The sequence below is a fragment of the Entelurus aequoreus genome, linkage group LG03, assembly GCF_033978785.1.
Source record: "Entelurus aequoreus isolate RoL-2023_Sb linkage group LG03, RoL_Eaeq_v1.1, whole genome shotgun sequence".
NCBI classification, from domain to species: Eukaryota; Metazoa; Chordata; class Actinopteri; order Syngnathiformes; family Syngnathidae; genus Entelurus; species Entelurus aequoreus.
This window is the reverse complement of record NC_084733.1, coordinates 72,391,946-72,419,096: the sequence shown is the minus strand read 5'-3', so window position 1 is coordinate 72,419,096 and position 27,151 is coordinate 72,391,946. Positions and strand designations below refer to the sequence as shown.

Here is a 27,151-nt window from a genome sequence, read left to right as displayed (position 1 = left end):
TGTGTCAAAAATATTACGTAATAAAGACAGACATTAACCCCAATAGAAGTGAACAAACTTCAAAAAATAGAACTGGCAATTGCTGAGACGTGGAGAAAGGGTGTTGAATAGGATCATTTTCAGACATGTTTGAGCTGAAATTGTAAATATGTGATGTACTTTTATTTAATTAATACTGTATCATATTTATTACCGTCAGTGAGGAGCGTTCTAACGCCTGGTCACTAGAGGGCGCCCAAACCCTTGATCCGTAGTGGAATGGTCTCCAATTAACGTTGGCTGCACCTGGAGGCAGTTAAGTGACGACCGTCTGGAACGCTGAAGCAACAGAAGCAATGTTGACATTCAACAGCGGAGCAGCTGGTCTTTTTTTATTTTTATTTCAAAAACTTTTTTCCACGACACTTACTTAATGAACATTCCAGAAGCAGCACGCGCTCCTTTTTAACAGCAGCAATAGCCTTTTATTTTGAAATCCCAATGGCTGACATCGCCATTAAAAACAAATAGCAGGTCTTGTGTCTTGACGCTGCAGACACATCAAACAAAAACAACAATTATTTTATTGTGTACCATCTTGCACACAATTAAGACAACAATGAAGGTTCAGGGCAGGTGGGAGGAGGACACCTGCGTGGACGTCTGGTGACGTGCTGCGTTCACAGACACCCTCAGGAGCACTCTGCGTCTGCTTCGTGTTAGCAAGTGACTCGCTCTTTCCACTTGTTATTTCCAACAGAAGCACTCGGAGTGTTTTTTTTTTTTAGACAATCATTTCCAAAAGCAACATTTTTTTCAATGAAAAGTGGTTGCTTGAACGTGTCATGCGTAAGTTTGCTTCAGAGTATTTAACATTCTTTGCATGAAATCCGAGCGTGTCGATAAAAAAACCTAAGTCACTTTGTTGTTGCATGCTTTGACTCACCACAGGGGGCAGTGTACCTCAGTTAGTGGCCCTATTTCATGGGTGTCAAACTCTGGCCCGCGGGCCAAATTTGGCCTGCCGTATAATTTCACTTGGCCCTTGAGGAGATATCAAATTAACACTAGAGCTGGCCCGCCGATTATATTCAGCGGCGGTGCCGCGGTAACACTGCATTTCACCGCTAATTCTCATACTTGCCAACCCTCCCGGGAGAGTCCCAGATTTCGTTTTTCATCCAGTCCAATGTGTGCTGGCCCTGTCACATAATATGTGCGGCTTCTGCACGCACACACACACAAGTGAATGCAACGCATACTTGATCAACAGCGATATAAGTTACACTGAGAGTGGCCGTATAAACAACTTTAAGTTTTGTTAGAAATATACACCACACTGTGAACCCACACCAAACAAGAATGACAAACCCATTTCGGGAGAACATCTGCACCGTAACACAACATAAACACAACAGAACAAATACCCAGAACCCTTCGCAGCACTAACTCTTCCGGGACGCTACAAGGGGGGGCGTGGTTTGGTGTTAGCGGGGGTGTATATTGTAGCGTCCCGGAAGAGTTAGGGCTGCAAAAAGTTCTGGGTATTTGTTCTGTTGTGTTTATGCTGTGTTACGGTGCGGATGTTCTCCCGAAATGTGTTTGTCATTCTTGTTTGGTGTGGATTCACAGTGTGGCGTATATTTCTAACAATGTTAAAGTTGTTTATACGGCACCTTCAGTGTAACCTGTATCGCTGTTGATCAAGTACGCGTTGCATTCCCGTGTCTGTGCGTACAGAAGCCGCACATATCTTGTGACTTGGCCGGCACGTTGTTAGAATGGATGAAAAGCGGACGTGACGACCGCTCATAGAAGACGTTAAAGGCAGTGCCTTTAAGGCACGCCCCCAAGACTGTGGTCCGGGTGGACTACGAGATATAATTATTGATGAACACCTTCGTTCGATAATGAAGGTTGCCTCAGCTCAAAGCCTGATCCCCGACATTGATGAACTAGCATCCAAGAAAAGATAGCAAGTATCTGGCTTGGGCACATCAGATTAGATCAGTGTGTTGCAAACTGAGCAGTTTAAAGTCCTGAATGGTTGGTTTATTCATTGTTATTTTATTTTCAAGTTTATTAGCCTGTGGAAAAAGTTAATGTTGATATTTACCTCAGAAGGCTGCAAATAGAAAAGAGGCATTCCATTTTTATTGATATTTTTTAATTATTATTATTATTATTATTATTATTATTTGAAACTCGATTTTGCATGTCACTACAAAGTTATATAAGCCTTACTTGTTCAATATTCAATGCAAAACTTGTTTGGGTCCCTATTAAAAGGTTAATTTGTTCAACCTTGGCCCGCGGCTTTGTTCAGTTTTAAATTTTGCACACTCTTTATTTGAGTTTGACACCCCTGCCCTTTATGATGCATAATCGATAATTATTTTAGTTAAAGTGAACAAACAACTTCCTGTGTTACCATCAACTGGTAAGTGCTTCTTAGTGTTAGTTTGCATTTTTGTCCTATATGGTAGACATTGCGTACTGTGTCTTTAAGAGTCTGTGCCATGTGCTTCTGTTTAGTGCTGATGGTCACCTGGCTGGGGCTCTGACATCTTCACATGTGGTCCTCAGCACCTGCAAATTGGAGGCATTTCCTGTTTTGGCGCGCCAGTGTGATAGGTGGGCTTGGAGACCTGTCATGTTGGAAGGAGGGGGGGAGAAGGCCCACCCCCGTTTGAATAAAAACAATGAGGGAGCGCTCCTCCGTCAGAGCGCGTGCGGCGTCTGTGTGAACACTCATGGCTGAGTCCCGCCTCCTCTTGCTGATGTGGACCTGCTGCGTCCTGCCAGGTGAGACGACCTTTGAAATGTGACTGCATGCCAGGCTCTGTTGCCATGGTAACCACTCACATGTTCCTATTTGTATGCATGTGTTTTTTCTCGAATTATTTGTTTATTGCTAAAATGTCATTAAGAAGTCCGGACTGTGACTTCTTGGGGTCCCGTGGCGTCCTCACAGGACAAGGCAATCGTTTGCTGCTTTGCATCATTTCATCATTCCCATATGCATCGTGCCATCATTCCCATCTTAACTTGATTAACTAAATCTACGACTGCGTTCCACTCTGCTTCCATCTTGAAGTCGTCTAAAAAAAAAAGAAAAGAATAAATCGACAACCAGAAGAGTCTAACAGAAAAGTGACACATCCTGGAATCACTGATGGGAAGATTTACAGAGCAGGTTGAAACAGGGAAAGTCCCAGATGTTTTCTGATGTAGGTCATCAAGATTAGAAGAAGAAGAAAAAGAAGAAGATGTGTTGAAATGCTACAGCAGTCATGTCAAGTTTGTCCTTTTGTCTTCCAGATGTTGACATTTGCTTCAACTTCAACACAAAGCACGTAAAGATCTTCTCTGGTTCAGAAGAGACTCAGTTTGGCTACACGGTGCAGCAACACGAGGCGGGAGGACAACAGTGGTGAGAAGATTCACCTTCAATGTGGTCCCGCCTCTTTTTGTCTGTTCGTGGTCATTGTCCATCATCAGCCTGAAGGACACTGATGGCCTTTTACATTTCAGCCTCAATCTGGAACTTTACACTCACTTTATCAAATAATATCACATTTCCTCCTCTCATGGTCCTCTGACCTCACATTTCCTCACCTCATGGTCACATGATCTCATATTTCCTCATCTTATGGTCACATGATCTCATATTTCCTCATCTCATGACCACGTGATCTCTTATTTCCTCATCTCATATAGTCACCTGGTCTTCTATTTCATTAGCTCATGGTCACATCCTCTCCTAGTTCCTCATCTCATAGTCACCTGGTCTTCTATTTCCTTATCTCATGGTCACATCCTCTCATATTTCCTAGTCACATGGTCAAATTATCTTATATTTCCTTATCTCATAGTCACCTGATCTTCTATTTCCCTATCACATGGTCAGATCCTCTCACATTTCCGAATCACATGGTCAAATGATCTCATACTCTCTCATCTCATGGTCACATGATCTCATATTTCCTCATCCATCATGGTCACACAATCTCATATTTTCTCTCCCTATAGTGGTCACATTATTTCATATGTTCTCATGGTAACATAATCTCAATTGATTCTCCAATGGTCACATGAACTCTTTCTTCCTCCTCCCGTCATGGTCACATGATCTCATATTTCCTTTTCTTATGGTCACATGATCTCATATTTCCTTTTCTTATGGTCACATGATCTCATATTTCCTTTTATAATTGTCACCTGATCTCATATTTCCTTATCTCATACTAACGTGATCTCATATTTCCTTATCTCATGGTCACATGACCCTATATTTCCTTATCTCATGCTCACATGATCTCATATTTCCTTATCTCATAGTCACATGATCTCAATATTTTTTTATTTCATGGTCACATGATCTCATATTTCCTTCTCCCATCATGGTCACGTTATTTCTTATGTTCTTATCTCATGGTAACATGATCTCGATTGTTCCTCAGATGTTCACATGATCTCATATTTCCTCCTATCATTGTCCACTGATCTCATATTTCCTTATCTCATGGTCACATGACCTTATTTGTCCTTATTTCTTGGTCACATGATGTCATATTTCCTAATTTAATGGTCACACGATCCCACATTACCTCATCTCATGGTCAAAAGACATCCCATTTCGTCATATCATGGTCACATAATCTCATATTTCCTACTCCAACGGTCCCATTATCTCATATTTCCTCATCTCATGCTCCCATGATCTCATATTTCCTCCCCTCTCATACCCATGAGCTCATATTTCCTTATCTCATGGTCACATGACAACACATTTGTTCATCTTAAGGTCACACAACCTCACATTTCTTCATCTCATAGCCACAGGATTACATCTTTCCTCCCCTTGTGGTCACATGATTTCATATTTGCTCATCTCATGGTCGGTTGGAGTTCAAATCCCAGCCGAGTCATACCAAAGACTATAAAAATGGGACCCATAACCTCCCTGCTTGGCACTCAGCATCAAGGGTTGGAGTTGGGGGTTAAATCACCAAAATGATTCCCGGGCGCGGCGCCGCTGCTGCCCACTGCTCCCCACTGCTCCCCAAGGGGATGGGTCAAATGCAGAGGACAAATTTCACCACATCTAGTGTGTGTGTGACAATCATTGGTACTTTAATCTTAATCTTTAAACATTACATCACATTTCCTTATCTCATGGTCACAAGACATCCCATTTCCTTATCTCATGGTCACATGAGCTCACATTTCCTCATCTCATATAGTCACCTGGTCTTCTATTTCCTTATCTCATTGTCACATTATCACATATTTCCTCTTCTCATAGTCACCTGGTCTTCTATTTCCTTATCTCATGGTGACATCTCATATTTCCTAATCACATGGTCAAATGATCTCATATTTCCTCATCTCATGGTCACCTGGTCTTCTATTTCCCTATCTCATGGTCACATCCTCTCATATTTCCTCATCTCATCATGGTCACATGATCTCATATTTCCTCTACCTATCATGGTCACATTATTTAATATGTTCTCTTGGCAAAATTATTTAATTTGATTGTCCAATGGTAACATCCATCCATCCATCCATTTTCTACCGCTTATTCCCTTTTGGGGTCGCGGTCAGCTACTCCTTCTTCCTCCTCCCGTCATGTTCACATTATCTCATATTTCCTTTTCTTATGGTCACATGATCTCATAGTTCCTCCTATCATTGTCACATGATCTCATATTTCCTTATCTCATACAAACGTGATCTCATATTTCTTTATCTCATGGTCACATGACCTCATATTTCCTTATCTCATGGTCACATGACCTCATATTTCCTTATCTCATTGTCACTTGATCTCATATTTCCTTATCTCATTGTCACTTGATGTCATATTTTCTTATCTCATAGTCCAGGGGTCGGCAACCCGCGGCTCCGGAGCCGCATGCGGCTCCTTGACCACTCTGATGCGGCTCAGCGACATACATGCCGACCCCCCCCGATTTTCCCAGGAGATTTATGGATGTCAGTGTCTCTCATAAATTACTCCCAGGGAAAAAATAATCCTATTTACACTCTAATTACTAAATAAAGGGCGTGCCCTAATTGCACTGCAGTAATTGTCCTCTATAGCATTTACATACAGCGTGCCAGCCCAGCCACATGTTGCATGTTGTTATCACTTGCACACACAGGAGACAGCAAAGCATACTTACTCATCAGCCACACAGCTTACACTGACGGTAGCCGTATCAAACAACTTTAACATTGTTACGTTACAAATATGCGCCACACTGTGAACCCACACCAAAAAAGAATGAAAAACACATTTCTGGAGAACATCCCACCGTAACACAACATAAACACAACACAACCATTACCCAGAATCCCATGCAGCCCTAACTCTTCCGGTCTACATTATACACCCCCGCTACCACCAAATCTCCCCACACATCAACCCCCCCCCCCCCCCTCTCCGTGCGTTGGTTGAGCGGAAGAGTTAGGGCTGCATGGGATTCTGGGTATTGGTACCGTCAGTGTAAGATGTGTGGCTGCTGAGTCAGTACGCCTTGCTGTCACTTACGTGAGCAAGCTGAAATTGCATTCTACGTGTGGTCGAGCAGGTACACTGTTAGGGCAGACTGTAGAGGGCGCCAAATGCAGTGTCATCAAGCTCTGATATTCGGGAGTCTCCCGGGAAAAGTGAGAGGGTTGGCAAGTATGTGAGAGGGTTGGCAAGTATGACGCTATCAAGCGCCATTCATTCAAAACTCGCGGGCTGCGCTAACATCAAATTTCCACATTAAAGTGCGTGCCGGTGCGTGTGTCGGAGACCCCTGGTTAACATAGCACAAAGCATTTAAGCATTGTATGCAGTGTTTTTCATTTTAAATTTTAAATTTTTTTTTGTGGCTCCCATTACTTTCTTTAATTTGTGAAACTTGCCAAAATGGCTCTTTGAGTGGTAAAGGTTGCCAACCCCTGTCATAGTCACATGATCTCAATTTTTTTTTAATTTCATGGGCACATGATCTCATATTTCTTTTTCCTATCATGGTCACATTATTTCTTATGTTCTTATCTCATGGTAACATGATCTCAATTGATCCTCCAATGTTCACAGGATCTCCTTCTACCACCTCTCATGTTCACATTATCTCATATTTCCTCCTCCAATGGTCACATGATCTCATATTTCCTCATTTCATGGTCACATGATCCCACATTTCTTCATCTCATGGTCCCATCCCATTTCGTCATATCATGGTCCCATGATCTCATAATTTTCCCTCCAATGGTCACATGACCTCCTTTTTTCTCCTCACATCATGCTCGCATAATCTCATATTTCCTTCTCCAATGGTCTCATTATCTCATATTTTCCTCATCTCATGGTCCCATGGTCTAATATTTCCTTCCCTCCTATACCCACAAGCTCATATTTCCTTATCTAATGGTCACATGACAACACATTTACTTATCTCATGGTCACATGACATCACACTTCCTCATCTTAAGGTCACATGAGCTCACACTTTTTAATCTCATGGTAACATACCATACCACACTTCCTCATCTCATGCGATCACATGACATCACATTTCCTCATCCCATGGTCACATGATCTGATATTATCTCATCTCATGGTCACACAATCTCTCATTTCTTCCCCATATTTTCCCATCCAGTGGTCGCATGTCATATATCCTTTTTATCTTATGGTCACCTGATCTCATATTTACTCCACATGGTCACATGGTCTCAACTTAACCTGTCGTTGACGAGCCCTCTGATATTTCCTCCTCTCTCATGGTTACCTAATCTCATATTTTTCTCAAGTTGGTGCGATCCACCACCCTTAAATGATATTCACTACTGTTGTAATTGTTATATGGTATTGTGAATAAACTTGAAACTAAACATGATTTGGTTTTTCTTGGTCTCACGTTTCCTCCTCCTCATGGTCACATGATACCATTTCAGTCCCCTCTCTAATGGTACCATAATCTCATATTTCCTCATTGTCACATGGTCTCATAGTCCCTCCTCTTTTTAATGGTGGCCACGCATTCTCATATTTACTCCTCCTCATGGTCACATGAGCTCATGTTCACCTTTGTATCAAGTGCGCTCATATTCTCTCCTCTCATGGTCACTTAGTCTCATATTTCCACCTGTCTCATGGTGGTCAAATTATGTCATATTTCTTCTCTTTGTCTCATATTACCTCCTCCCATGGTCACATGATGTCATATTTTCTCCGCCCATGGTCACATGATCTCACATTTCTTGATTCTTTAAGTGAGCCGATTCCAGAGAATGTTGCTCCTCCGTCCAAGTAAACATTCCTTAGAAGCAGCTGGATGCCATAAGTCAGTTTCATTCGCTCCACGTGGTCCATCTTTTCATCCTCAATGTTTCTGCATGACTTTTATGTCTGACTCGAACTAGAAACATCTAAATAGAATCAAACTACTGTCTCCTGTGTGTGCGACATGCATGTTCCTGTGGATAGGAGGAGAACATCATGCGTGGTGCAGTGCATGGTGGGACAGGAGGTGTTTTTTTATGAGTAAACAGGAAACCTTGTGGACGTGTTGAAGTTTACTAGTCGTTAATGAAGCACTGTGATGTGACTCATACGCCTTCCCAGAAGATGCACAATCTTTGTAGCGGCCAGCAGGGCGCCAAGTATTTATGCCGCTAAATAGAAGCAGCTTTGATTGGCAGGTGACTCTGTGGTTCCCCTTGGCTGCGCCCCTCCTCTACCGTGTGGCATGTTATGTTATGTTATGTTATTTTCATTTATTATGCACCCCCCAACCAATTGTTACATCAGCCCGGGGCGCAGAGTGACATGAGTGATCATAAGAGAACAAACATGGCTGTATTCCTAATTAACTGTGCGTTTACCTCCCAAGGCTGCTGGTTGGCGCCCCCCTCGAGTCCACGGGCAAGCAGCAGACTGGCGATGTGTTCAAGTGTCCGCTGGATAAGGGAAACTCCACCGCCTGCAGCCGACTCAACCTTGGTGAGCACCATGGCAGCCCTGGCGCTGTGGCTCTGCCCCTTCTCCTTTTTTCCTTCTCCCTAATGTCAACGGATGTCCCGTGATCAGGCAGAGTGTCGCTGGGAAACGTTTCTGCGACGAACGACAGGATGCGTTTGGGAATGACGCTGACCTCTGACCCCCGAGACAGCAGCTTCGTGGTGAGTCATATGGTGGCGAACGAGTGAGGTGACAAACAATGCACCGCATCATTTCTGTGCTTCCCGTTTCAGACTTGCGGGCCGCTCTGGTCCCACGAGTGCGGAAGCTCCTTGTACAGCACCGGGATCTGCACCCGCGTCGAGCGTAACTTCCAAATGTCTGACCCCATTGCCCCCGCGTTCCAGAGTAACTCCGCTTCCCGTCTGTCTGTCAGTCCGTCTTTCCAAACGTCCATGGTGACCACTTGACTCCGGCAGGATGCGAGACCTTCATGGACTTGGTGATCGTTGTGGACGGCTCCAACTCCATCTATCCGTGGTCTGAGGTCCGGGACTTCGTCACAAACATTCTCAACAAGTTCAACATCAGCCCGCAACAGACGCAGGTCGATTCCTATCCGACGAGTCCAACGGTGCACGAATGGTGGTTACTATGGCGACGCTGGTGACTCCACAGGTGGCCGTGTTGCAGTACGGCTCTAAGGTGGTGCATGAGTTCCGACTGGGTGAGTACCAAACATCAGAGGCGGTTCTGGAGGCCGCCAGGAACATCCAGCAGAGGGGCGGTGAGGAAACCAGGACGGCACTGGCCATCGACGTGGCGAGGTGTGACCAATGGGGGAGGATTCCACAAACACCTTTTTAAGTCACGTGACTCTGTGTTGTTCTTGGTTCCACAGGTCGCAGGCCTTCCGACACGGCGGTCGGCCAGGCGCTCATAAGGTGATGATCGTGATCACTGATGGTGAATCTCACGACAGCCCTCAGCTGGTGGACGCCGTCACCGGCAGCGAGAGGGACAACATAACCATGTACGCCATCGCGGTGAGTCTCGCCCTGCAGAGAGGCCGCAAATCCACTTCCTGGCCGGTCCCTCGCAAGTGTGCTTTCCAGGTTCTGGGATACTACACCCGGCGGGGGATCAACCCGGACGCTTTTCTCAAGGAGATCAAGTTCATAGCCAGCGACCCAAGCGAGAGGCACTTCTTCAACGTGACGGACGAGTCGGCGCTGAAGGACATCGTGGACGCTCTCGGGGAGAGGATCTTCTCTCTGGAGGGTCAGCGCATGGTCTGCTTAGGAGCTAATTTGGAGAGGATGGAACCTTTTCTAAGTGTTTGTGTCGCGCAGGAACCAGCAGTCTGGGTCGAGGTTTTGGCCTGCAGATGGCGCAGGGGGGATTCTCCTTGCATGTGGTCCAGGTGAGTCCACCAGGTCATGTGAAGTGCTAGAATGCGCCTTTTAATGCTATTGGTACCAGTAGTGGGATGAAGAAGAACCACAATGCTGTCTCACTGATGCCGTGTAAGAAGCGTCTGGAAAAGCTTGTGTTGGTTCCAATCCAGAAAATGTTGGACAAAGGAAAGAATGGGTCGTCATAGAAACGCTCTTTGCAGAGATTCCACATTCCACAGTTTCCCGCTGCGTCAGTTTCAGGTATCGGAGTCAGAAAGGTGGAATTGGGTCGAGGCGTCTGATGTGGAAAGCAGATGCTGTGCACATTGGGAAGATCTGCCAAGCATGTGCGGCTTTTGGACTTCTCAGTTCTTAACCAGCGGGCCAGGAACGTCATCTCCAGTGTCCCTTCAAAACGAAGTGTGATGACACGGATTTAGTTTCCTAGCAATCGTGTCAACAAACTAACTTTGTCGTGTGCACTTGATTAGAACCATCAGAACCGGTCACCTCGTTAGTTCACGTGTCCTTCTCCAGGATGGAATTTTGCTTGGAGCCGTTGGCGCGTACAACTGGAATGGTGCCGTGCTGAAGCAGGCCAAACAACAGAAGGTGGTTCCTCCCAAATCGGCGTACGACAATGAATTTCCAGAGGAGCTGCAGAACCATGCCGCCTATCTTGGTATTCTACCGTCTGACGTCAGCGCCATCAAGCGTTCACGCCGGAAATGAATCTGGCATGTTGTCCTACAGGTTACTCGCTCGGATCGCTGCTCTCCTCTGGGGGCTTTCAAGTGCTTGTGGCTGGAGCTCCGAGGTTTAACCACAGTGGGAAGGTCATCACGTTCACCTTGGACAACAACGGGAACATGACCATCTTGCAAGCGCTGTTGGGAGAGCAGGTCCGAATTTACCTTTTTCAAATCGTACTGGAAAAAAAACATCTGAAAATGTGCTAAGCATTTACACGTGTGTGTGTGTGTGTGTCAGATTGGATCATATTTCGGCAGTGAGTTGTTAACGATGGACGTTGACAGAGACGGACAAAGCGACATCCTCCTGGTGGCGGCACCCATGTACTGCAGTCATGGCTGGGAGGGAGGAAAAGTTTACATCTACACTGCCACACCTCAGGTACACACAACACAGGTACACACATGTATAAAGCAGCTACATGATAATTATTACTACTGACTGACTGAGTAGCTTACTAACTAAGGAACTAATTAACTACTACTAACTAGCTTATTAAGGAGCAGACTAATTGGAATGTTTGGGCTCCTTAACTGACTTTCTGATTAACTAACTTAAACTTACTAAACTACCAATTGACTGAGCTAACTTAATAATGAACTAACGGATGTACTAATTAACCAGCTAACTAGCTTAACAGCTACTATACCCTAATAGCTTACAAACTGAGGTAACCTAATGATTTACTATGGGAGCAGACTAAAGGGAATGTTTGGGTTTACTAACAACAACAACAACTTAAGTTTTAACTGATTAAATAAATAAATCACCTCTAAATTTGATAATTACTAAATCATTTAATACCCAGCTAATTGACCCACTGAGCAATTATAACCTTCATACCAGACTGACCAATCAATGAACCAATTGACTACTCACAGACTAACAACAATAACTAATTGACTGACTTACTTTGTTACTGACTAATTAAACCAAATCTTACTAATCAACTTTGCTCCTAACTTAATTACAAACTAACAGACATACTAACAAACCAGCCAACTGACTGAAAAGCTACAACCTTGCTAACTAACTTGACTAGCTTACCAACTAGGTAATGCTTTTCTACTCAGGAGCAGACAAAAGGGAGTGTTTGGAATTGACAATAGCTGACTTACCTTCTGATAAATTTAGTAATTTACTAACAACTGACTAAATAGCTAAATACCCAACCGACCAACTACTACACTATTACCAGTGATCTAAATAACTACTAACTAGCTAACCCCTGGACTGACTTATAAAACAAATGTATTTACTAATTTAATTGACTAACTGAGCAAATACATTTCTAACAAACTAACAAAATAATGGAACTAATGAACAACTAGCTTACTAGAGACCAGACTAAAATGAAAGTTTGGGATTGGTAATTGTTAGCTGACTTACTTTCTAACGGATTACATAAACTAAAAATCTTACCAAACAACTCATTTACTGAGCTTAATAACCACAACTAACAGACATACTAACGGAACACTTACTATACCCGACTAACTGAGGGAGTAGCTTGCCATTAATGTAATGATTTACTATATGAGCGGACTTAGGGGAATGTGTGGGATTGCTAAGAACTAGATGACTTACTTTCTAACTGCTTAACTAACAAATGTAGAAAACTACTGACTGAATAACCTAATAACTAATTAACCATTTTACTTGGCAATTACCACCCTTTTACCAAATAGACTGACTAATTAACTAATGAACTAATTAGTTAACTAACAGACTTAAAAACAAATTAATTGACCAATTTAGCAACTAAACACATAACAAAACAAATAAACTAATGAACTACTACTAATTACCTATTTATTAGAGAGCAGAATAATTGGAATGTTTGCATTCGCTAACTGACTTACTTTGTAACTAATTAACTAACCAAACTCTTACTAAGCAACTAATTGATTGAGCTACTTAATAACTTAACAGACATACTAACCAACCAACCAACCATCTGAAAAGCTACTACCCTACTACTGACTGACTAGCTTACCAACTGACTAATGATTTACTACCATTGAGCATACTAAATGGAAATTATGGGATTGCTAACTGATTTAAATTCTAACTGATTAACGGACATATTTACTAACTACTGACTAAATAGCTTAATGCCTAACCAACCGACTAACACAGCAACTACTGCCCACATTCCTGATTGACTAACCAACTCACTAACTTACTGACTATAGCTGACCTTATAACTAATTAATTGACTGAGTGACTAAATACCTAACACACTGACAAATAAATGAAATTAACTAACTACTAACTATCTTACTAGGGAGAAGACTAATTAGAAGGTTTGGGATTGCTAACTACTGACTTACTTTCAAACTGATGAAGTAACAAATTGTGTAGTTACCGACTAAATAGCTTAATAACTAATGAACCGACCCATTAACTTACTGAACAACTACTACCCTACTCACAGATTGACTAACTAACGAACTAACTATCTAAATCATGGACTGATTGACAGACTTAATGAAAACATATTTTACGAGCTGAACAACTAAATACCTAACCAACTATGTAAATATTGGACTGACAAATTAATTAACAAAATAATGAATTAATTAGTTTTGCAGAGTGTGCCTACTAAATAACAGACTGAGTGACAATCAACCTAACCAACTACTGCTTGGCACTCAGCATCAAGGGTTGGAATTGGGGGTTAAATCACCAAAATGATTCCCGAGCGCGGCCACCGCTGCTGCTCACTGCTCCCCTCACCTCCCAGGGGGTGGAACAAGGGGATGGGTCAAATGCAGAGGGTAATTTCACCACACATAGTGTGTGTGTGACTATCAGTGGTACTTTAACTTTAACTTTAGTAGACTAACATAACGAGCTGCCTTATGGGAATGTTGTGCTTCCAGGCTCCATTAGTCCTGCAGGGGGCGCTGCTCCCCGACGTCTCTGACAACTCACGTCTAGGCTCTGCGTTGGCGCAGATTCCTGACATGAACGCTGACGGCTTTAATGAGCTGGCAGTGGGTGCGCCGCTGGAGGACGACCACCAGGGGGCGGTGTACATCTACCCCGGCCACAACAGAAGCATCAGGCGGCGCTACAAGCAGGTGCGTCCAGCTCTAATGAAACGGCGTGCGGGTGAGGTGGGATGTGAACTTCTCCGTGTGCCGCCTCAGCGCCTGTCAGCCGCCGGCCTCGCCGTCGGTCTGAGCTACTTCGGTCGAAGTCTTCACGCCGTCCTGGATGCCAACGCCGATGGCCTCGCGGATATGGCGGTGGGAGCGCTGGGAGCCGCCGTTGTCATGTGGTCAGTCTTCCGGAGCCTCATTCACCTCACCACGCATCGCCTCTGAGTGACGCCGCCCCCTGCAGGTCACGAGAGGTGTTGCAGCTTGAGGCAACGCTGACCTTCGAGCCGGAGAAGATCAACGTCTTCAACAAGGACTGTTGGCGAGGGCACAATCTGGTCACGTGCATGTCGGCCATTGTCTGTCTACATCTGCGCTCCTCCGCCGCATCCGGCACGGACCAGGCGCCCAAGGTCGGTAGGTGAAATCACAAACCTGGTGACATGTGACCAATCGGGAGTTGGGTGCGCACGTGCGGCCATCTTTGAAGTGGTCTGCGGAACACCGCTTTCTTTTTAAAACATTTTTATGACTCCGCTCCCCTCGGTCCCCCCCGCAGCGCTGTGGTTCGTGCTGACGCTCGATAAAAATCGCTTCCCTCCCCGAGCGCTTCTGGACTCACTCGACCGGCGCCAGCCTAAAACCATGTTAGTGAGGATAGGAAGTTCTCAGTGCCAACGTCTCGGCTTCACTGTGCAGGTGACACACACACACACACACACAGACACACACACACACACAAACACACACACACACACACACACACACACACACACACACACACACACACACACACACAGGTTGACAGGCTGTTTCCCGTGATCAGGACACGATGGATTACGGGCGTCCCATCCCAGTGAGTTTGGAGGCGGGGATTTGGAGCTCAGATGAGGGGCCGGTGCTGGACTCTGACTCGCCCAAAACGCTCAAGACCGAGGTGACCCAGTCTTGTCCACAGCTACCTGTGATGATCTTCCGATCCAGCAGGGGGCAGTAAATTCTCTTGGTCCCAGCTAATCTGAGCAACAGACAACCATGTCCTTTATGCAGCTTCCATTCTGGAACGGATGTGCGCAAGAAGATGCCTGCGTTCCCGACCTCGGCCTCAACAGTCGAACCGACCTCATGGACGCTAAGTGAGTCTCTCACTCTCTCTCTCACACACACACACACACACACACACACACACACACACACACACACACACACACACACACACACACACACACACACACACACACACACACACACACACACACACACACACACACACACACACACACACACACACACACACATTCTTGTATTTGTTACCTTCTTGAGACCTGAAAAAAAATGCCTACCTCTTTAGGACCAGCCTTTCAAAGATATATAAAGATTTGTATTTACAACATTAATAATATATACATACTATGCAATTATAAAAAAGCTTGTTGTGAAAAATAAGAAAATTGTCACAATTTCACAAGAAAAACTTAGAATTTTGGCAGTATTATAATAAAAGTCGTAATTTTACTCAGCGCAAGTCAACATTTTACAAGAAAAACTGAACATTTGTGCAATATTATGATAAAAGTTGGAGTTTCACTCAATAAAAGTCGCAATTTCACAAGAAAAGCTTAACATTTTGGAAATTTTATGAAAAAAGTCGTAATTTTACTCGACAAGTCACAATTTTATAAGACAACTTAAAAATGTTGGCAATATTATAACAATAATCAGAATTTTACTTAACAAAATTATGACAAAAGTCATAATTTTACTCAAAAAATGTCACTATTTTACAAGAACAACAAAAAAATTGGCAATGTTGTGATAAAAGTCAGAATTTTATATGACAAATGTCACCATTTTGCATTAAGAAATAATAATTTTACATAAAGTAATAATTTTACATTAAAAAAGTAGTAATTTTACGAGAAATTATTGCAATATTACAGAAATAATATGATAAATTGTTCCCAGTTTTATAAGAAAAAAGTCGACACACTGAGAGAAAAAGACTGCTTTTCGTTTATTAATTAATACATTTTTTGTTTGTAATTGTTTTTTAATCTTCATTATTTACTTCAAGTTATTACAGTATGTCTCTATAAACAGTCGTGGTCAAAAGTTTACATACACTTGTGAAGGACATAATATCATGGCTGTCTTGAGTTTCCAATCATTTCTACAACTCTTATTTTTTTGTGATAGGGTGATTGGAGCACATACTTGTTAGTCACAAAAAACATTCATGAAGTTTGGTTCTTTTATGAATTTATTATAGGTCTACTGAAAATGTGACCAAATCTGCTGGGTCAAAAGTATACATACAGCAACATACATGATCAATTTTGGTTTTGTAGAAAAGTTACAATCAAATCAAATGAGCTTCATGGCATGGCCTCTTAACTTCATGTGAGTGATTATGATTGACGACACCTGGTGACTTCTCTGAGACCATTTAAATAGGGCTCATGTGATGTAGTTATTAGACTCGGTTACAAACGCGACAATGGGAAAGTCAAAGGAACTCAGCACGGCAAAGTTTGCTGCTGATCACATGGACAAAGATAAGACCTTCTGGAGGAAAGTTCTGTGGTCAGATGAAAAAATTTTTTTTTAGCTGTTTGGTCACACTACCCAGCAATAAGTTTAGAGGGGAAAAGGTGAGGCCTTTAATCCCAGGAACACCACACCTACCGTCAAGCATGGTGGTGGTAGTACTATGCTCTGGGCCTGTTTTGCTGCCAATGCTTTACAGAGAGTAAATTGGACAGTGAAAGAGGAGGATTACCTCCAAATTCTTCAGGACAACCTAAAATCATCAGCTCGGAGGTTGGGTCTTGGGCTCAGTTGGGTGTTCCAACAGGACAATGACCCCAAACACACGTCAAAAATGGTTAATGAATGGCTAAATCCGACTAGAATTAAGGTTTTAGAATGGCCTTCCCAAAGTCCTGACTTAAACCCCATTGAGAATGTGTGGACAATGCTGAAGAAACAAGTCCATGTCAGAAAACCAACAAATTTAGCTGAACTGCACCAATTTTGTCAAGAGAAGCGGTCAAAAATTCAACCAGAAGCTTGCCAGAAGCTTGTGGATGGTTACCAAAAGCGCCTTATTGCAGTGAAACTTGCCAAGGGATATATATATATATATATATATATATATATATATATATATATATATATATATATATATATATATATATATATATATATATATATATATATATATATATATATATATATATATATATATATATATATATATATTTAAATTTCTTACACACACTTGTTATTACATATGTTGGCCAGAGTGGGAGCACTTTTAAAACCGACACACAGTCAATTTGAAAAATCCCTGCTTTTTGGGACCACCCTAATTTTGATAGATTTCATCACCAGTTGTTCAAATGAGACATTCTCTATTAGATGCAATGTTTTCTGTATAGGGACCATGATTTCGATCCTAACTTGTTCACCGGTCCTCATATGGAAGGTACTTTTCCTTGTTGATGTCTCAAGAAGGGTAGAAATACAAGCACACACACACACACAGAGGGTGATGTATCCATGGTAACAGCAGGGTGTTTATATAAAGAGAGTTCTGCAAGTCCAAAGAGGGCGCCACCTGGTCGCTGTGCAGCCAGCAGGTAGGGCGGAAAGACCGCATCTTTGTAGTGCAGTCCAGGCAGAGGAGCGTGCTTCTCTCAGCTAAGCTGAAGAACGAGGGGGAGAACGCTTACGGAACCTCCATCCACATCTCCTCCTCAAAGAACCTCGTCTTCTCCAGCCTCATAGTCAAGGTGTGCGGGTGGAACATTCTAGTGGGCCTTTTAGGGAGGACCAATGTAGACAAAACTTCCCTTCTTCCTCCAGGACCAGTCAGATATTCAGATTGAATGCTTCTCCGGAGGCCCGCTGGCCAATCAGAGGAGATGTAACATCAGCGCTCCGTTCATGAAGTTCTCGTCTCAGGTAAGTGGCGCCATAAAAAAAATAACTCCACATAGAAAAAGACAACATTTTAGTTGGAGTTTTATTTTGAAAGGAATCCATTCTTTTGCTGTCCAGGTGGCTTTCCGTGTTGAGTTTGAGTTCAGTCCTTCTGTTTTTCTGGACCACCTTCGCATCGTCATGGTAGCCAGCAGGTGAGGGTTCATACAATTGGTGTGAAAGTAAGGATGGCTACTTTTCCTATTTGTACCTGGGAAACAATATCGATACTAAACGGTAAAAATGTTTGGTACTTTTGTGTGTGTTCAAGTGAAAATGAATGTCACTTTGTTTAGTAATAAAATGTCATTTTTTTATTTAACATTTAAAAATGAGCTGATAATAAAAACGGTGCTGCCAAGGTGAGTCTCATTTGCAAGTATTGTAGATTTTGCACGCAATTCCAATTCCAAAACGTTAGATGGCAGTAGTGTGTAGACTATGGCGTGTTGCCATCATCAGGAAGTAGTCTTTGCCATTACGTTAAATGTACCAATCTAGTTTTTTGTAGTGTCCTAAAAAGTGCTTATACTGTAAGTACTGTACTTATTACACACTACTTGTTTGTAACGTGCATCTCAGTCACCAAATTTGGAGGTGTTGAAAATGCCATGTAAAATCGCTAATGCTATTTGGTAGCATGCATATGGAATATCCAATGTAAATTTGCATTGAGGTAGCACATTTAAAAAAAAATGTAGCCTTGTACATTCGAGCGTTTTCTATCAGGCCTACTTGTTTTGTTGCCTGAGCGCTTGTTTCCCCGCCAAGTGTTTGAGTCGGTGCTGAGTCTGCAAAAGGACGGGACATCACGTGCCTATAAAAGAATATAATTCAGAACCCAGCCCTATTTGAAAGTGTCTCGTCCTTGATGGTGGAATTTGGACAGTTTAAACGTGTTTTTAGTAAACACAACTGGGGGGGGGGACACACACTTTTGTGTGTCTGTAGCTTTGATGCAAATTAGTTGTGCTTGCCCAAAGAATGTGTCTGCACACATTCACTGTGTAAAGGACGACATGTATCACATACAACAATGTAACATTGAAGAGTGGGACAGGAGGTCTCAAATGTTAGCAACATTAGCACAGCTACTTCAGCCACAATGCTAACAAACATGCTACCTTAACCTATTTGCTGAAGAAAACGATCAAATAGTTACCACATTTTCACCTGACTGATGAATAATTTGCACTAAATTAGTTTTTGCTTACAATTTCGTTGTACAGTGTACAATGACAATAAAGATATATTCTATTCTATTCTAATGCTTTATTTTAAGACGTGTAGTGAAGCCTTTTTAATTTTTAATTTTTTTTTTTACAAATTGTTGGCGGCCTCATCAAGATGCTATATAAATCTAATCTATTATTATTATAGAGGCGGTATAATTCCCATGAAGACGATCATGAAACCTCATAAACCTCAAAAGCGAGCGTTTGAGCGCCTCCTTTTTATTGTTTATTGAGCATCTTCATTAGCCGACGCACAAACGCCAGGCTAGTCTTCCTGGGGTCCTTTTCAAAAGTTCAAAGTAAAATAGATCCAGTTACAAAACATACACAAATGTAATTACAAATAAAAGAAAGGAAAAAGGAAAAGAAAAAGAACATTCTCAAAATAATAAAATAAAATAACAGTACACAGATCCAATTACAGAACATACGCAAATCCAGTTACAATAAATGAAAGGAAAAAGGGAAAGAGAAAAAAAGATAAGAAAAAAAAGTTCTTAAACTGATAGCATGAAAATTAACTCTTAAGTCTAAAAAGTGACTTTACATGTTTCTTAAATGCTTTTTTACTGGGAATAGTCCGTCCATCCATCCATTTTCTACCGCTCGCCCATTTTGGGTCGCGGGGGGTGCTGGAGCCTATCGCAGTCCTAATATTTAAATGAAGAGTATTCCATAATGAAATGCCTCTGTATACAACAGTGCTTTTTATTGAATTAGTTATTGGTCGTGGTAAGGCAAGTAGACCTTGAGTTGAAGCTCTGGTACTGTAGTGGTAAACATCAGCATTATAACCAATCTGCTTAAAAAGAGCTGTAGGGTACTTGTTATGAATAATGTTTCGAATAAATAACAATAAACTGCTGGATAATCTATGAATAACCTTCAGCCATCCAAGACAAGAATGCATACGGTCCACACTCGATCTATAAGAACAATCAAGAGTAAGTCTAGCTGCCCTATTTTGAGCTGTTTGTAATTTTGTGAGCTCAACCTTGGGTGCAGAAGCCCAAATAACTGAACAATAATCCAGATGACACAACACCAATGTTTGTACTACCTGTCTGCGAATTGCAGGTGTTACATACGTAGCACATTTCCTAACAGCAGCTATACTTCTACCCATCTTAGCGACAATTTGATTGATATATTCGGACCACGAAAGTGTGTTAGTAAGTGTAACACCTAAAAGTCTTACTTTATCATCTTGTTTGATAGATTGTCTTGAAATCTGTAAATTAGGTATAGGATTTTTTGCCAGACTATGTCGTGAACCAAAGACAATACTTTTTGTTTTTAAAATGTTTTAAAACCAGTCTACTTACTTATAACTCACTCAGTAACAGCATCTAAGTCCTTTGAGAGGACAGACAGAAGTTCTCCTATTGAAGATGCAGGATGTCATAATGTGGTGTCATCAGCATATGGTACCAAACTGGATTTTTGAGTCACAAGAGGAAGATCATTTGTAAAAATTGAAAATAGAAGTGGTCCCAAACAACTGCCTTGCGGCACACCACAGCACACTTTCTTAAAAGTGGAGCAAAAGAATGAAGCGGGTTATGGATTTTTTTCATGTTTCATAAACAGGCCTCAGGGACACATGTCGTGTTATGAATAAAAATGTTGATGCGTCTCTGTTCCAGTGAAGGCGAAGATGCGTTTCCAGAAAACAACGACAACGACCTCATCCTCCCTCTTAAATACCAGATGGAGCTCCTCTTCACCACGTCAGTCAAGCACTCATAGCATCTTGTCGTTATTTTTATCTGCGCGCTCGGAGCCAACCAATGACGTGTGTTTGGCGTGTCATCAGAGATCAAAGCCCCGCCCGCTTTGAAATCCAGTCTTCCCAGGACGAGGACTTTTTCCCCTTCGTCGTCATGTCTTTCTACGTAAGTCACATTTTGTGTTCGTACACCAGTGATCGCATGATCGCCAAGCAGAATACCCCCGTGTAGCTCCAGAACCTGGCCTGGTTTCCCGTGCGGAATGTCTCCTTCGCCGCCGACGTTTGGGCCGCGACTCTCCAAGGCAACCGTCTGCTGAGCATCAGCGAGTTCAGCGTAGAGCAGGTAGACGACCCCTTCTGTTAGCCACGCCCCGTCTGGCGCTCGACTCAACGCCTCTCGTCTCCTCCGCAGACCACCGCCTCCTGCCTCCTGCCTGCAGCGGCCGATCAGGTGGCGAAAGCAGAGGACCTGAGTCACCTGACCCAGATGGTGAGTCCACTTGTTGGAGCAGAACAAACACTGTCAAACGCTTTGTGTGCGTGTGTAGAACCAGAGTAACAGTGCTAGCGTGGCGGTCCAGTGCCGACTAGATCTTCCCGCCTTCAAAAGGGTGAAGCTCACCCTAATAGGAAGACTCCACCGACCCGTCCTGCAGGCGGTGAGTCGTCCTCGGCCCTCTTGAGGACCACTCTTGGTCCACATGCTGATTGTGGAATGTTTGTCCTGACTGCTTCCAGGTCATCTTCAAGTCCCTGGAGGTGCTGGTCAGCGCCAGCATCCACTTAGAACCGTCCGCTTCCTACTTCCTGCAGGAGGAGCGGCCTGTTCGACAGGTGATTGTGGTCATAGTTGTTGTACATAATGGAGCCACTAGATATGATTCAGATATCCACAAACTAAGTCCCGCGTGCCAGATACGGCCCGCCAGTGTCCAAAAATGTATTGTTCTTTTTTTAATCTGTCCTTTCTAGCCCATCCATCAATCCATTGTTTACCGCTTTTTCTCGGGGTCTCTTTGCTCAGGCAAATCATATTGTCTAAAAATAAATTTTCCCATCGATAACGTGACGTGATCACGCACGCGCCGCCGTGTCGGGCGAGCGTGCGGCAAGTGCACGCTCTTTCAGTCAATTAGTGCACAAGGGAAAAAAATGGCAAAATCGTTGGGTAAACGTAAAGTAGATTCTGAGTGTAGAGTTTTTAAACAGTAGTGGATATATGACCTTTTTTTTGTTCAGTGTAAGGAGAAGGCAGTTTGTCTAATCTGCAAATATATATATATATATATATATATATATATATATATATATATATATATATATACACACAAGGTACAAGCGGTAGAAAATGGATGGATGGATATTGTTGTGTTGACCAGCATTCCTCCAATGGGGAATTCAAATTGCTAGTCTCTCCCAGATTCTTTTTATGGCAATAAGCTGATGTTTATATTCAATCACCAGGCAGAAGTTGGTATTTTGTGGTTTATTCTCCAAGCTTAGAGGACAAATGTGAGACCAATCTAGTACACCAGCGTTCCCTCGCCTGGTCCAGATCGATCTTCCCTCCACCTCCTGTCCCCCCAAGCTCAGCACTGCCCTGTGCTCCTTATCTTAGTAATGTTAAGGCAGTCTCAACAGCGCTCTGCCTCTCTAATCAAGGACACTCGAATGCAAGCACTTTGTACCACACGAGACATTAGCTGATGAAAATATGACTATAGGAGTTTAGAAACAAGTAACACTTAAATATGGATATGATTCTGTTCTGCTTCCATCAATCCCCCTTTAAGATCTTCTAATAAGATCTTTATTACTTGTACAAAATGTATAAAGCACGCCCCACATTAAAGTCTTATAGTTACCACTTTGCTAGACCCCCTTTAGTGACACTTAGCACAAGGGGCTGTGCGGTTCTGGATGGTCTTGAGGGAGGTCGGGGCAAGTTGTTCAGCAAGTCCCTCAACTGCGTCACGAGTCAGGTTGGTTAGTCTCAACGACGGCGGGGAGTTAGAGAGGCCGTTGAAACAGGAGTTCCAAGGGGTGTTAATTTGGTGACTGGTGTCACCAGTCTAACCATAGCACAAAGCCCAACGGCTGACGTCGGGATTCTAATGTACAATCTGTGCTCCCCACAACACCAGAATAAATCAGCTCGTGCCCAAGGGCCTATCCTAGAGCCATCTATCAGTGTGGTGCACCAGTAACGGTTAATGTCACCCAATTTGTTGGGGGACGAAGAGGGTCCTGTAATTTGAAAACGCGTGTATTCAGCTTTTGGGCCACAAAGGGAAGAAGTCGGGTGGCATTGTCAACAGAAGGGTACACATGTCAGTCAACTTAAAAGGGGCGGGGTAAGTGTGGGAAAAGGGACGTCCAGCGGAAGAAGCAACACAGTCACCCAGGTTTTGGCATCAACCTGAGCCACAGGTTGTCTACACCCTCTGTAGCACCCAAAGCCACCAGGCCCCCGGCGGTGATGTCATTAGCACGCACAGATGTGAGAGCCTTTGAAACACCACCGAGGTGGAGTGGTACCCTAGGTGCCACAGAGGGTGCAGAGGTAGTTAACGCCCTCTCAAGGACATTAATTTTAATAATTCCTTTAGAGTCTGTATCAGTCAGGTCAACGCCCAAAACAACATAAAAGGGACGATGGGCACCACTTACCAGAGTATGTTGTCTGCATCCGACACCAATGGTTCAGGGTTGAGTCGTTACAAATATAGAGGTTATTACCACGGTAATAGCTATTGTGTCCCCCGTAATTAATCCCACTGCACAGGTAAAAAAATAAGTCTTGCTATCCCCTTTGACCCAGTCTATTTAAAGTCTGCTGTATGTTCTAAGACACTTGTCGGGAAGGAAGAACTGAGACACAAAGACAGTAGAACACGCCCAAGCACCAGTCCGTCAGAGAATACTACCGGGTGTAACATCCTGCCTTTCGTCTATCAATATCAGAGTAATTTAGGTAACAAAACGGGGATAAACATCAAACTTTTCACTTAATGTAACGACACGTTATGCTGAAAACAAGCAAGAAAAACTAAGAAACATTTAGCATACTGGATTGGTCTCACACAAGGATATACAATATAGAAGTTGAAAAGAGTAATGTAGGTAGAAAATCTCTCTCGTCTCCTGGGCTGAGGGGCAGATGTTGTGGCGATGTCAGCAATGACATCCCCTTGTGATCTGTCAGGTTCTTCAGCAGTAGTGCAGAGGGAGAGGTGGTACCAGGTGTCCCCTCCACCAGCCAGTGAAAGGGCGTGGGACGTCCGCTCCACGACCCCGAAAGAAGGCACATTTGGTAGCCATCCACAAGCTTCTGCTTGAATTTTTGACCACTCCTCTTGACAAAATCGGTGCAGTTCAGCTAAATTTGTTGGTTTTCTGACATGGACTTGTTTCTTCAGCATTGTCCACACGTTTAAGTCAGGACTTTGGGAAGGCCATTCTAAAACCTTAATTGTAGCCTGATTTAGCCATTCCTTACCACTTTTGACGTGTGTTTGGGGTCATTGTCCTGTTGGAACACCCAACAGCGCCCAAGAACCCAACCTCCGGGCTGATGATTTTAGGTTGTCCTGACGAATTTGGAGGTAATCCTCCTTTTTCATTGTCCCATTTACTCTCTATATATATTTTTAAAAGCCCGGCCCCTGGCCACATTTTTTTTAACCCAATGCGGCCCCCGGGTCAAAAAGTTTGGGGAGCCCTGCACTAGATGTCTGATAAAATGTCAGAATGTGACATTTCCCCCAATGATTTCTTTCTTCCTGCATAGATGACGATTGAGTTGAGGAAGAACCAGGATGCGGTCGACATTTCGGCCATGCTCGTCCTGGGAAGCTCAGTGGGGGGGTTGCTGCTGCTGGCCATGTTGGTGCTGGCTCTATGGAAGGTACGTCGTGCACGCTACTACACACGTACACATCCACTGTGGAGTTTTGTTTTTGTTCACAAAGCGCTTTCCGTGCACAGGTTGGCTTCTTTAACAGGAGTAGGCGGAGCCAGCCGCCAATGGAAAGCAGGTAGGGGCGCTGTGAAGGATGCTGGTCAAAATGGCAGCTGGGCTCGATGACGGGATTTTAGCCGCCATTGCTGATGTTTATGTTCTTTGGCGAGAGGGCGGAGCTTGCATTTTTCAAGGACAGGCTAAGCACACCCGCAGTCCCTCACCAAGGCCCCCTGCTGGTTGATAAAAGTAACACGGACTGTTTCATACAAGTTGGACTGCAAAGTTAGCGTTCATTATTAGCGCTGCGGTCTCTTCATTTGTGGCAATGTTAGCTTCTTCTAAGGCAGGGATGTCCAAACTTTTCCCACTGAGGGCTTCACACTGAAAAATCAAAGCATGCAAGGGCCATTCAGATATTTACATTTTCAAAACCATACATTGTTTTTTTTTTTTTAAACTCTAGGGCTCCCCTTAAGTTTGGTCCTGGGGGACCCACAAGGGTCTCAGTCATAAAAATGGTAAAAAATTATTAACAGATTAACATTGTGTAGATTAACTTCAGATCTATTTGTTGATATAAAGTTTTAATTATTTTTTGTTTTATGACTTGTGTAAATAAAACAATGTTTTAATGGCAAAATAAGCAATATATATCCCCCAAAAAATGTCAAAGTGGAATATTTTGATGTGAAGTAATTGGAGGTTTAAAGGCCTACTGAAATGAATTTTTTTTATTTAAACGGGGATAGCAGATCTATTCTATGTGTCATACTTGATCATTTCGCGATATTGCCATATTTTTGCTGAAAGGATTTAGTATAGAACAACGACGATAAAGATTGCAACTTTTGGTATCTGATAAAAAAAAGGCTTGCACCTACCGGAAGTAGCGTGACGTAGTCAGTTGAACATATACGCAAAGTTCCCTATTGTTTACAATGATGGCCGCATGAAGTGAGAGAGATTCGGACCGAGAAAGCGACAATTTCCCCATTAATTTGAGCGAGGATGAAAGATTTGTGGATGAGTAAAGTGCAAGTGAAGGACTAGTGGGGAGTTGAAGCTATTCAGATAGGGAAGATGCTGTGAGAGCCGGGGGTGACCTGATATTCAGCTGGGAATGACTACAACAGTAAATAAACACAAGACATATATATACTCTATTAGCCACAACACAACCAGGCTTATATTTAATATGCCACAAATTAATCCTGCATAAAAACACCTGCGTGTTTGTTATGCTAGCTCCTAGCTCCTCTGCTAGCTCCTAGCTCCATAGAACACGCCAATACAATTCAAACACCTGATCAACACACACAATCACTCAGCCCAAAAGACCGTTTACCTAACCCAAGGTTCATAAAGCTTATATATTTTTAAAAAGTTACGTACGTGACGCGCACATACGGTCAAGTTATCGAATGTTTAGCAGCCAAGGCTGCATACTCACGGTACCTGATATTCAGCTGGGAATGACTACAACAGTAAATAAACACAAGACATATATATACTCTATTAGCCACAACACAACCAGGCTTATATTTAATATGCCACAAATTAATCCTGCATAATAACACCTGCGTGTTTGTTATGCTAGCTCCTAGCTCCTCTGCTAGCTCCTAGCTCCATAGAACACGCCAATACAATTCAAACACCTGATCAACACACACAATCACTCAGCCCAAAAGACCGTTCACCTAACCCAAGGTTCATAAAGCTTATATATTTTTTAAAAAGTTACGTACGTGACGCGCACTTACGGTACGGTACGTGTTATGCTAGCTCCTAGCTCCTCTGCTAGCTCCTAGCTCCATAGAACACGCCAATACAATTCAAACACATGATCAACACACACAATCACTCAGCCCAAAAGACCGTTCACCTAACCCAAGGTTCATAAAGCTTATATATTTTAAAAAAGTTACGTACATACGCAAAAAAAAGCCAAAGCTGCATACTCACAGTAGCACGTCTGCGTCTTTGTCATCCAAATCAAAGTAATCCTGGTAAGAGTCTGTGTTGTCCCAGTTCTCTA

The 27,151-nt window shown here is 43.0% G+C and overlaps 1 protein-coding gene across 1 annotated transcript; it reads left to right on the top strand.

Moving 5' to 3' along the window:
- The first annotated feature begins 423 nt into the window (after window positions 1–423).
- itga11b (integrin, alpha 11b) lies at window positions 424–25,794 on the top strand. Its single transcript, XM_062042624.1, has 31 exons — window positions 424–828; window positions 2,515–2,784; window positions 3,301–3,412; window positions 8,877–8,986; window positions 9,074–9,165; window positions 9,238–9,352; window positions 9,424–9,551; window positions 9,623–9,771; window positions 9,846–9,990; window positions 10,060–10,225; window positions 10,297–10,367; window positions 10,879–11,023; window positions 11,095–11,243; window positions 11,332–11,475; window positions 13,980–14,180; window positions 14,250–14,380; window positions 14,446–14,618; window positions 14,761–14,900; window positions 15,028–15,138; window positions 15,252–15,337; window positions 17,791–17,995; window positions 18,069–18,167; window positions 18,264–18,340; window positions 21,067–21,150; window positions 21,237–21,315; window positions 21,382–21,495; window positions 21,565–21,642; window positions 21,701–21,811; window positions 21,891–21,986; window positions 24,943–25,059; window positions 25,140–25,794. Exons 2-31 carry the CDS (start codon window positions 2,733–2,735, stop codon window positions 25,191–25,193), a joined length of 3,534 nt encoding a protein of 1,177 aa, XP_061898608.1. The 5' UTR covers window positions 424–828; window positions 2,515–2,732; the 3' UTR covers window positions 25,194–25,794.
- The last annotated feature ends 1,357 nt before the right edge of the window (window positions 25,795–27,151 follow it).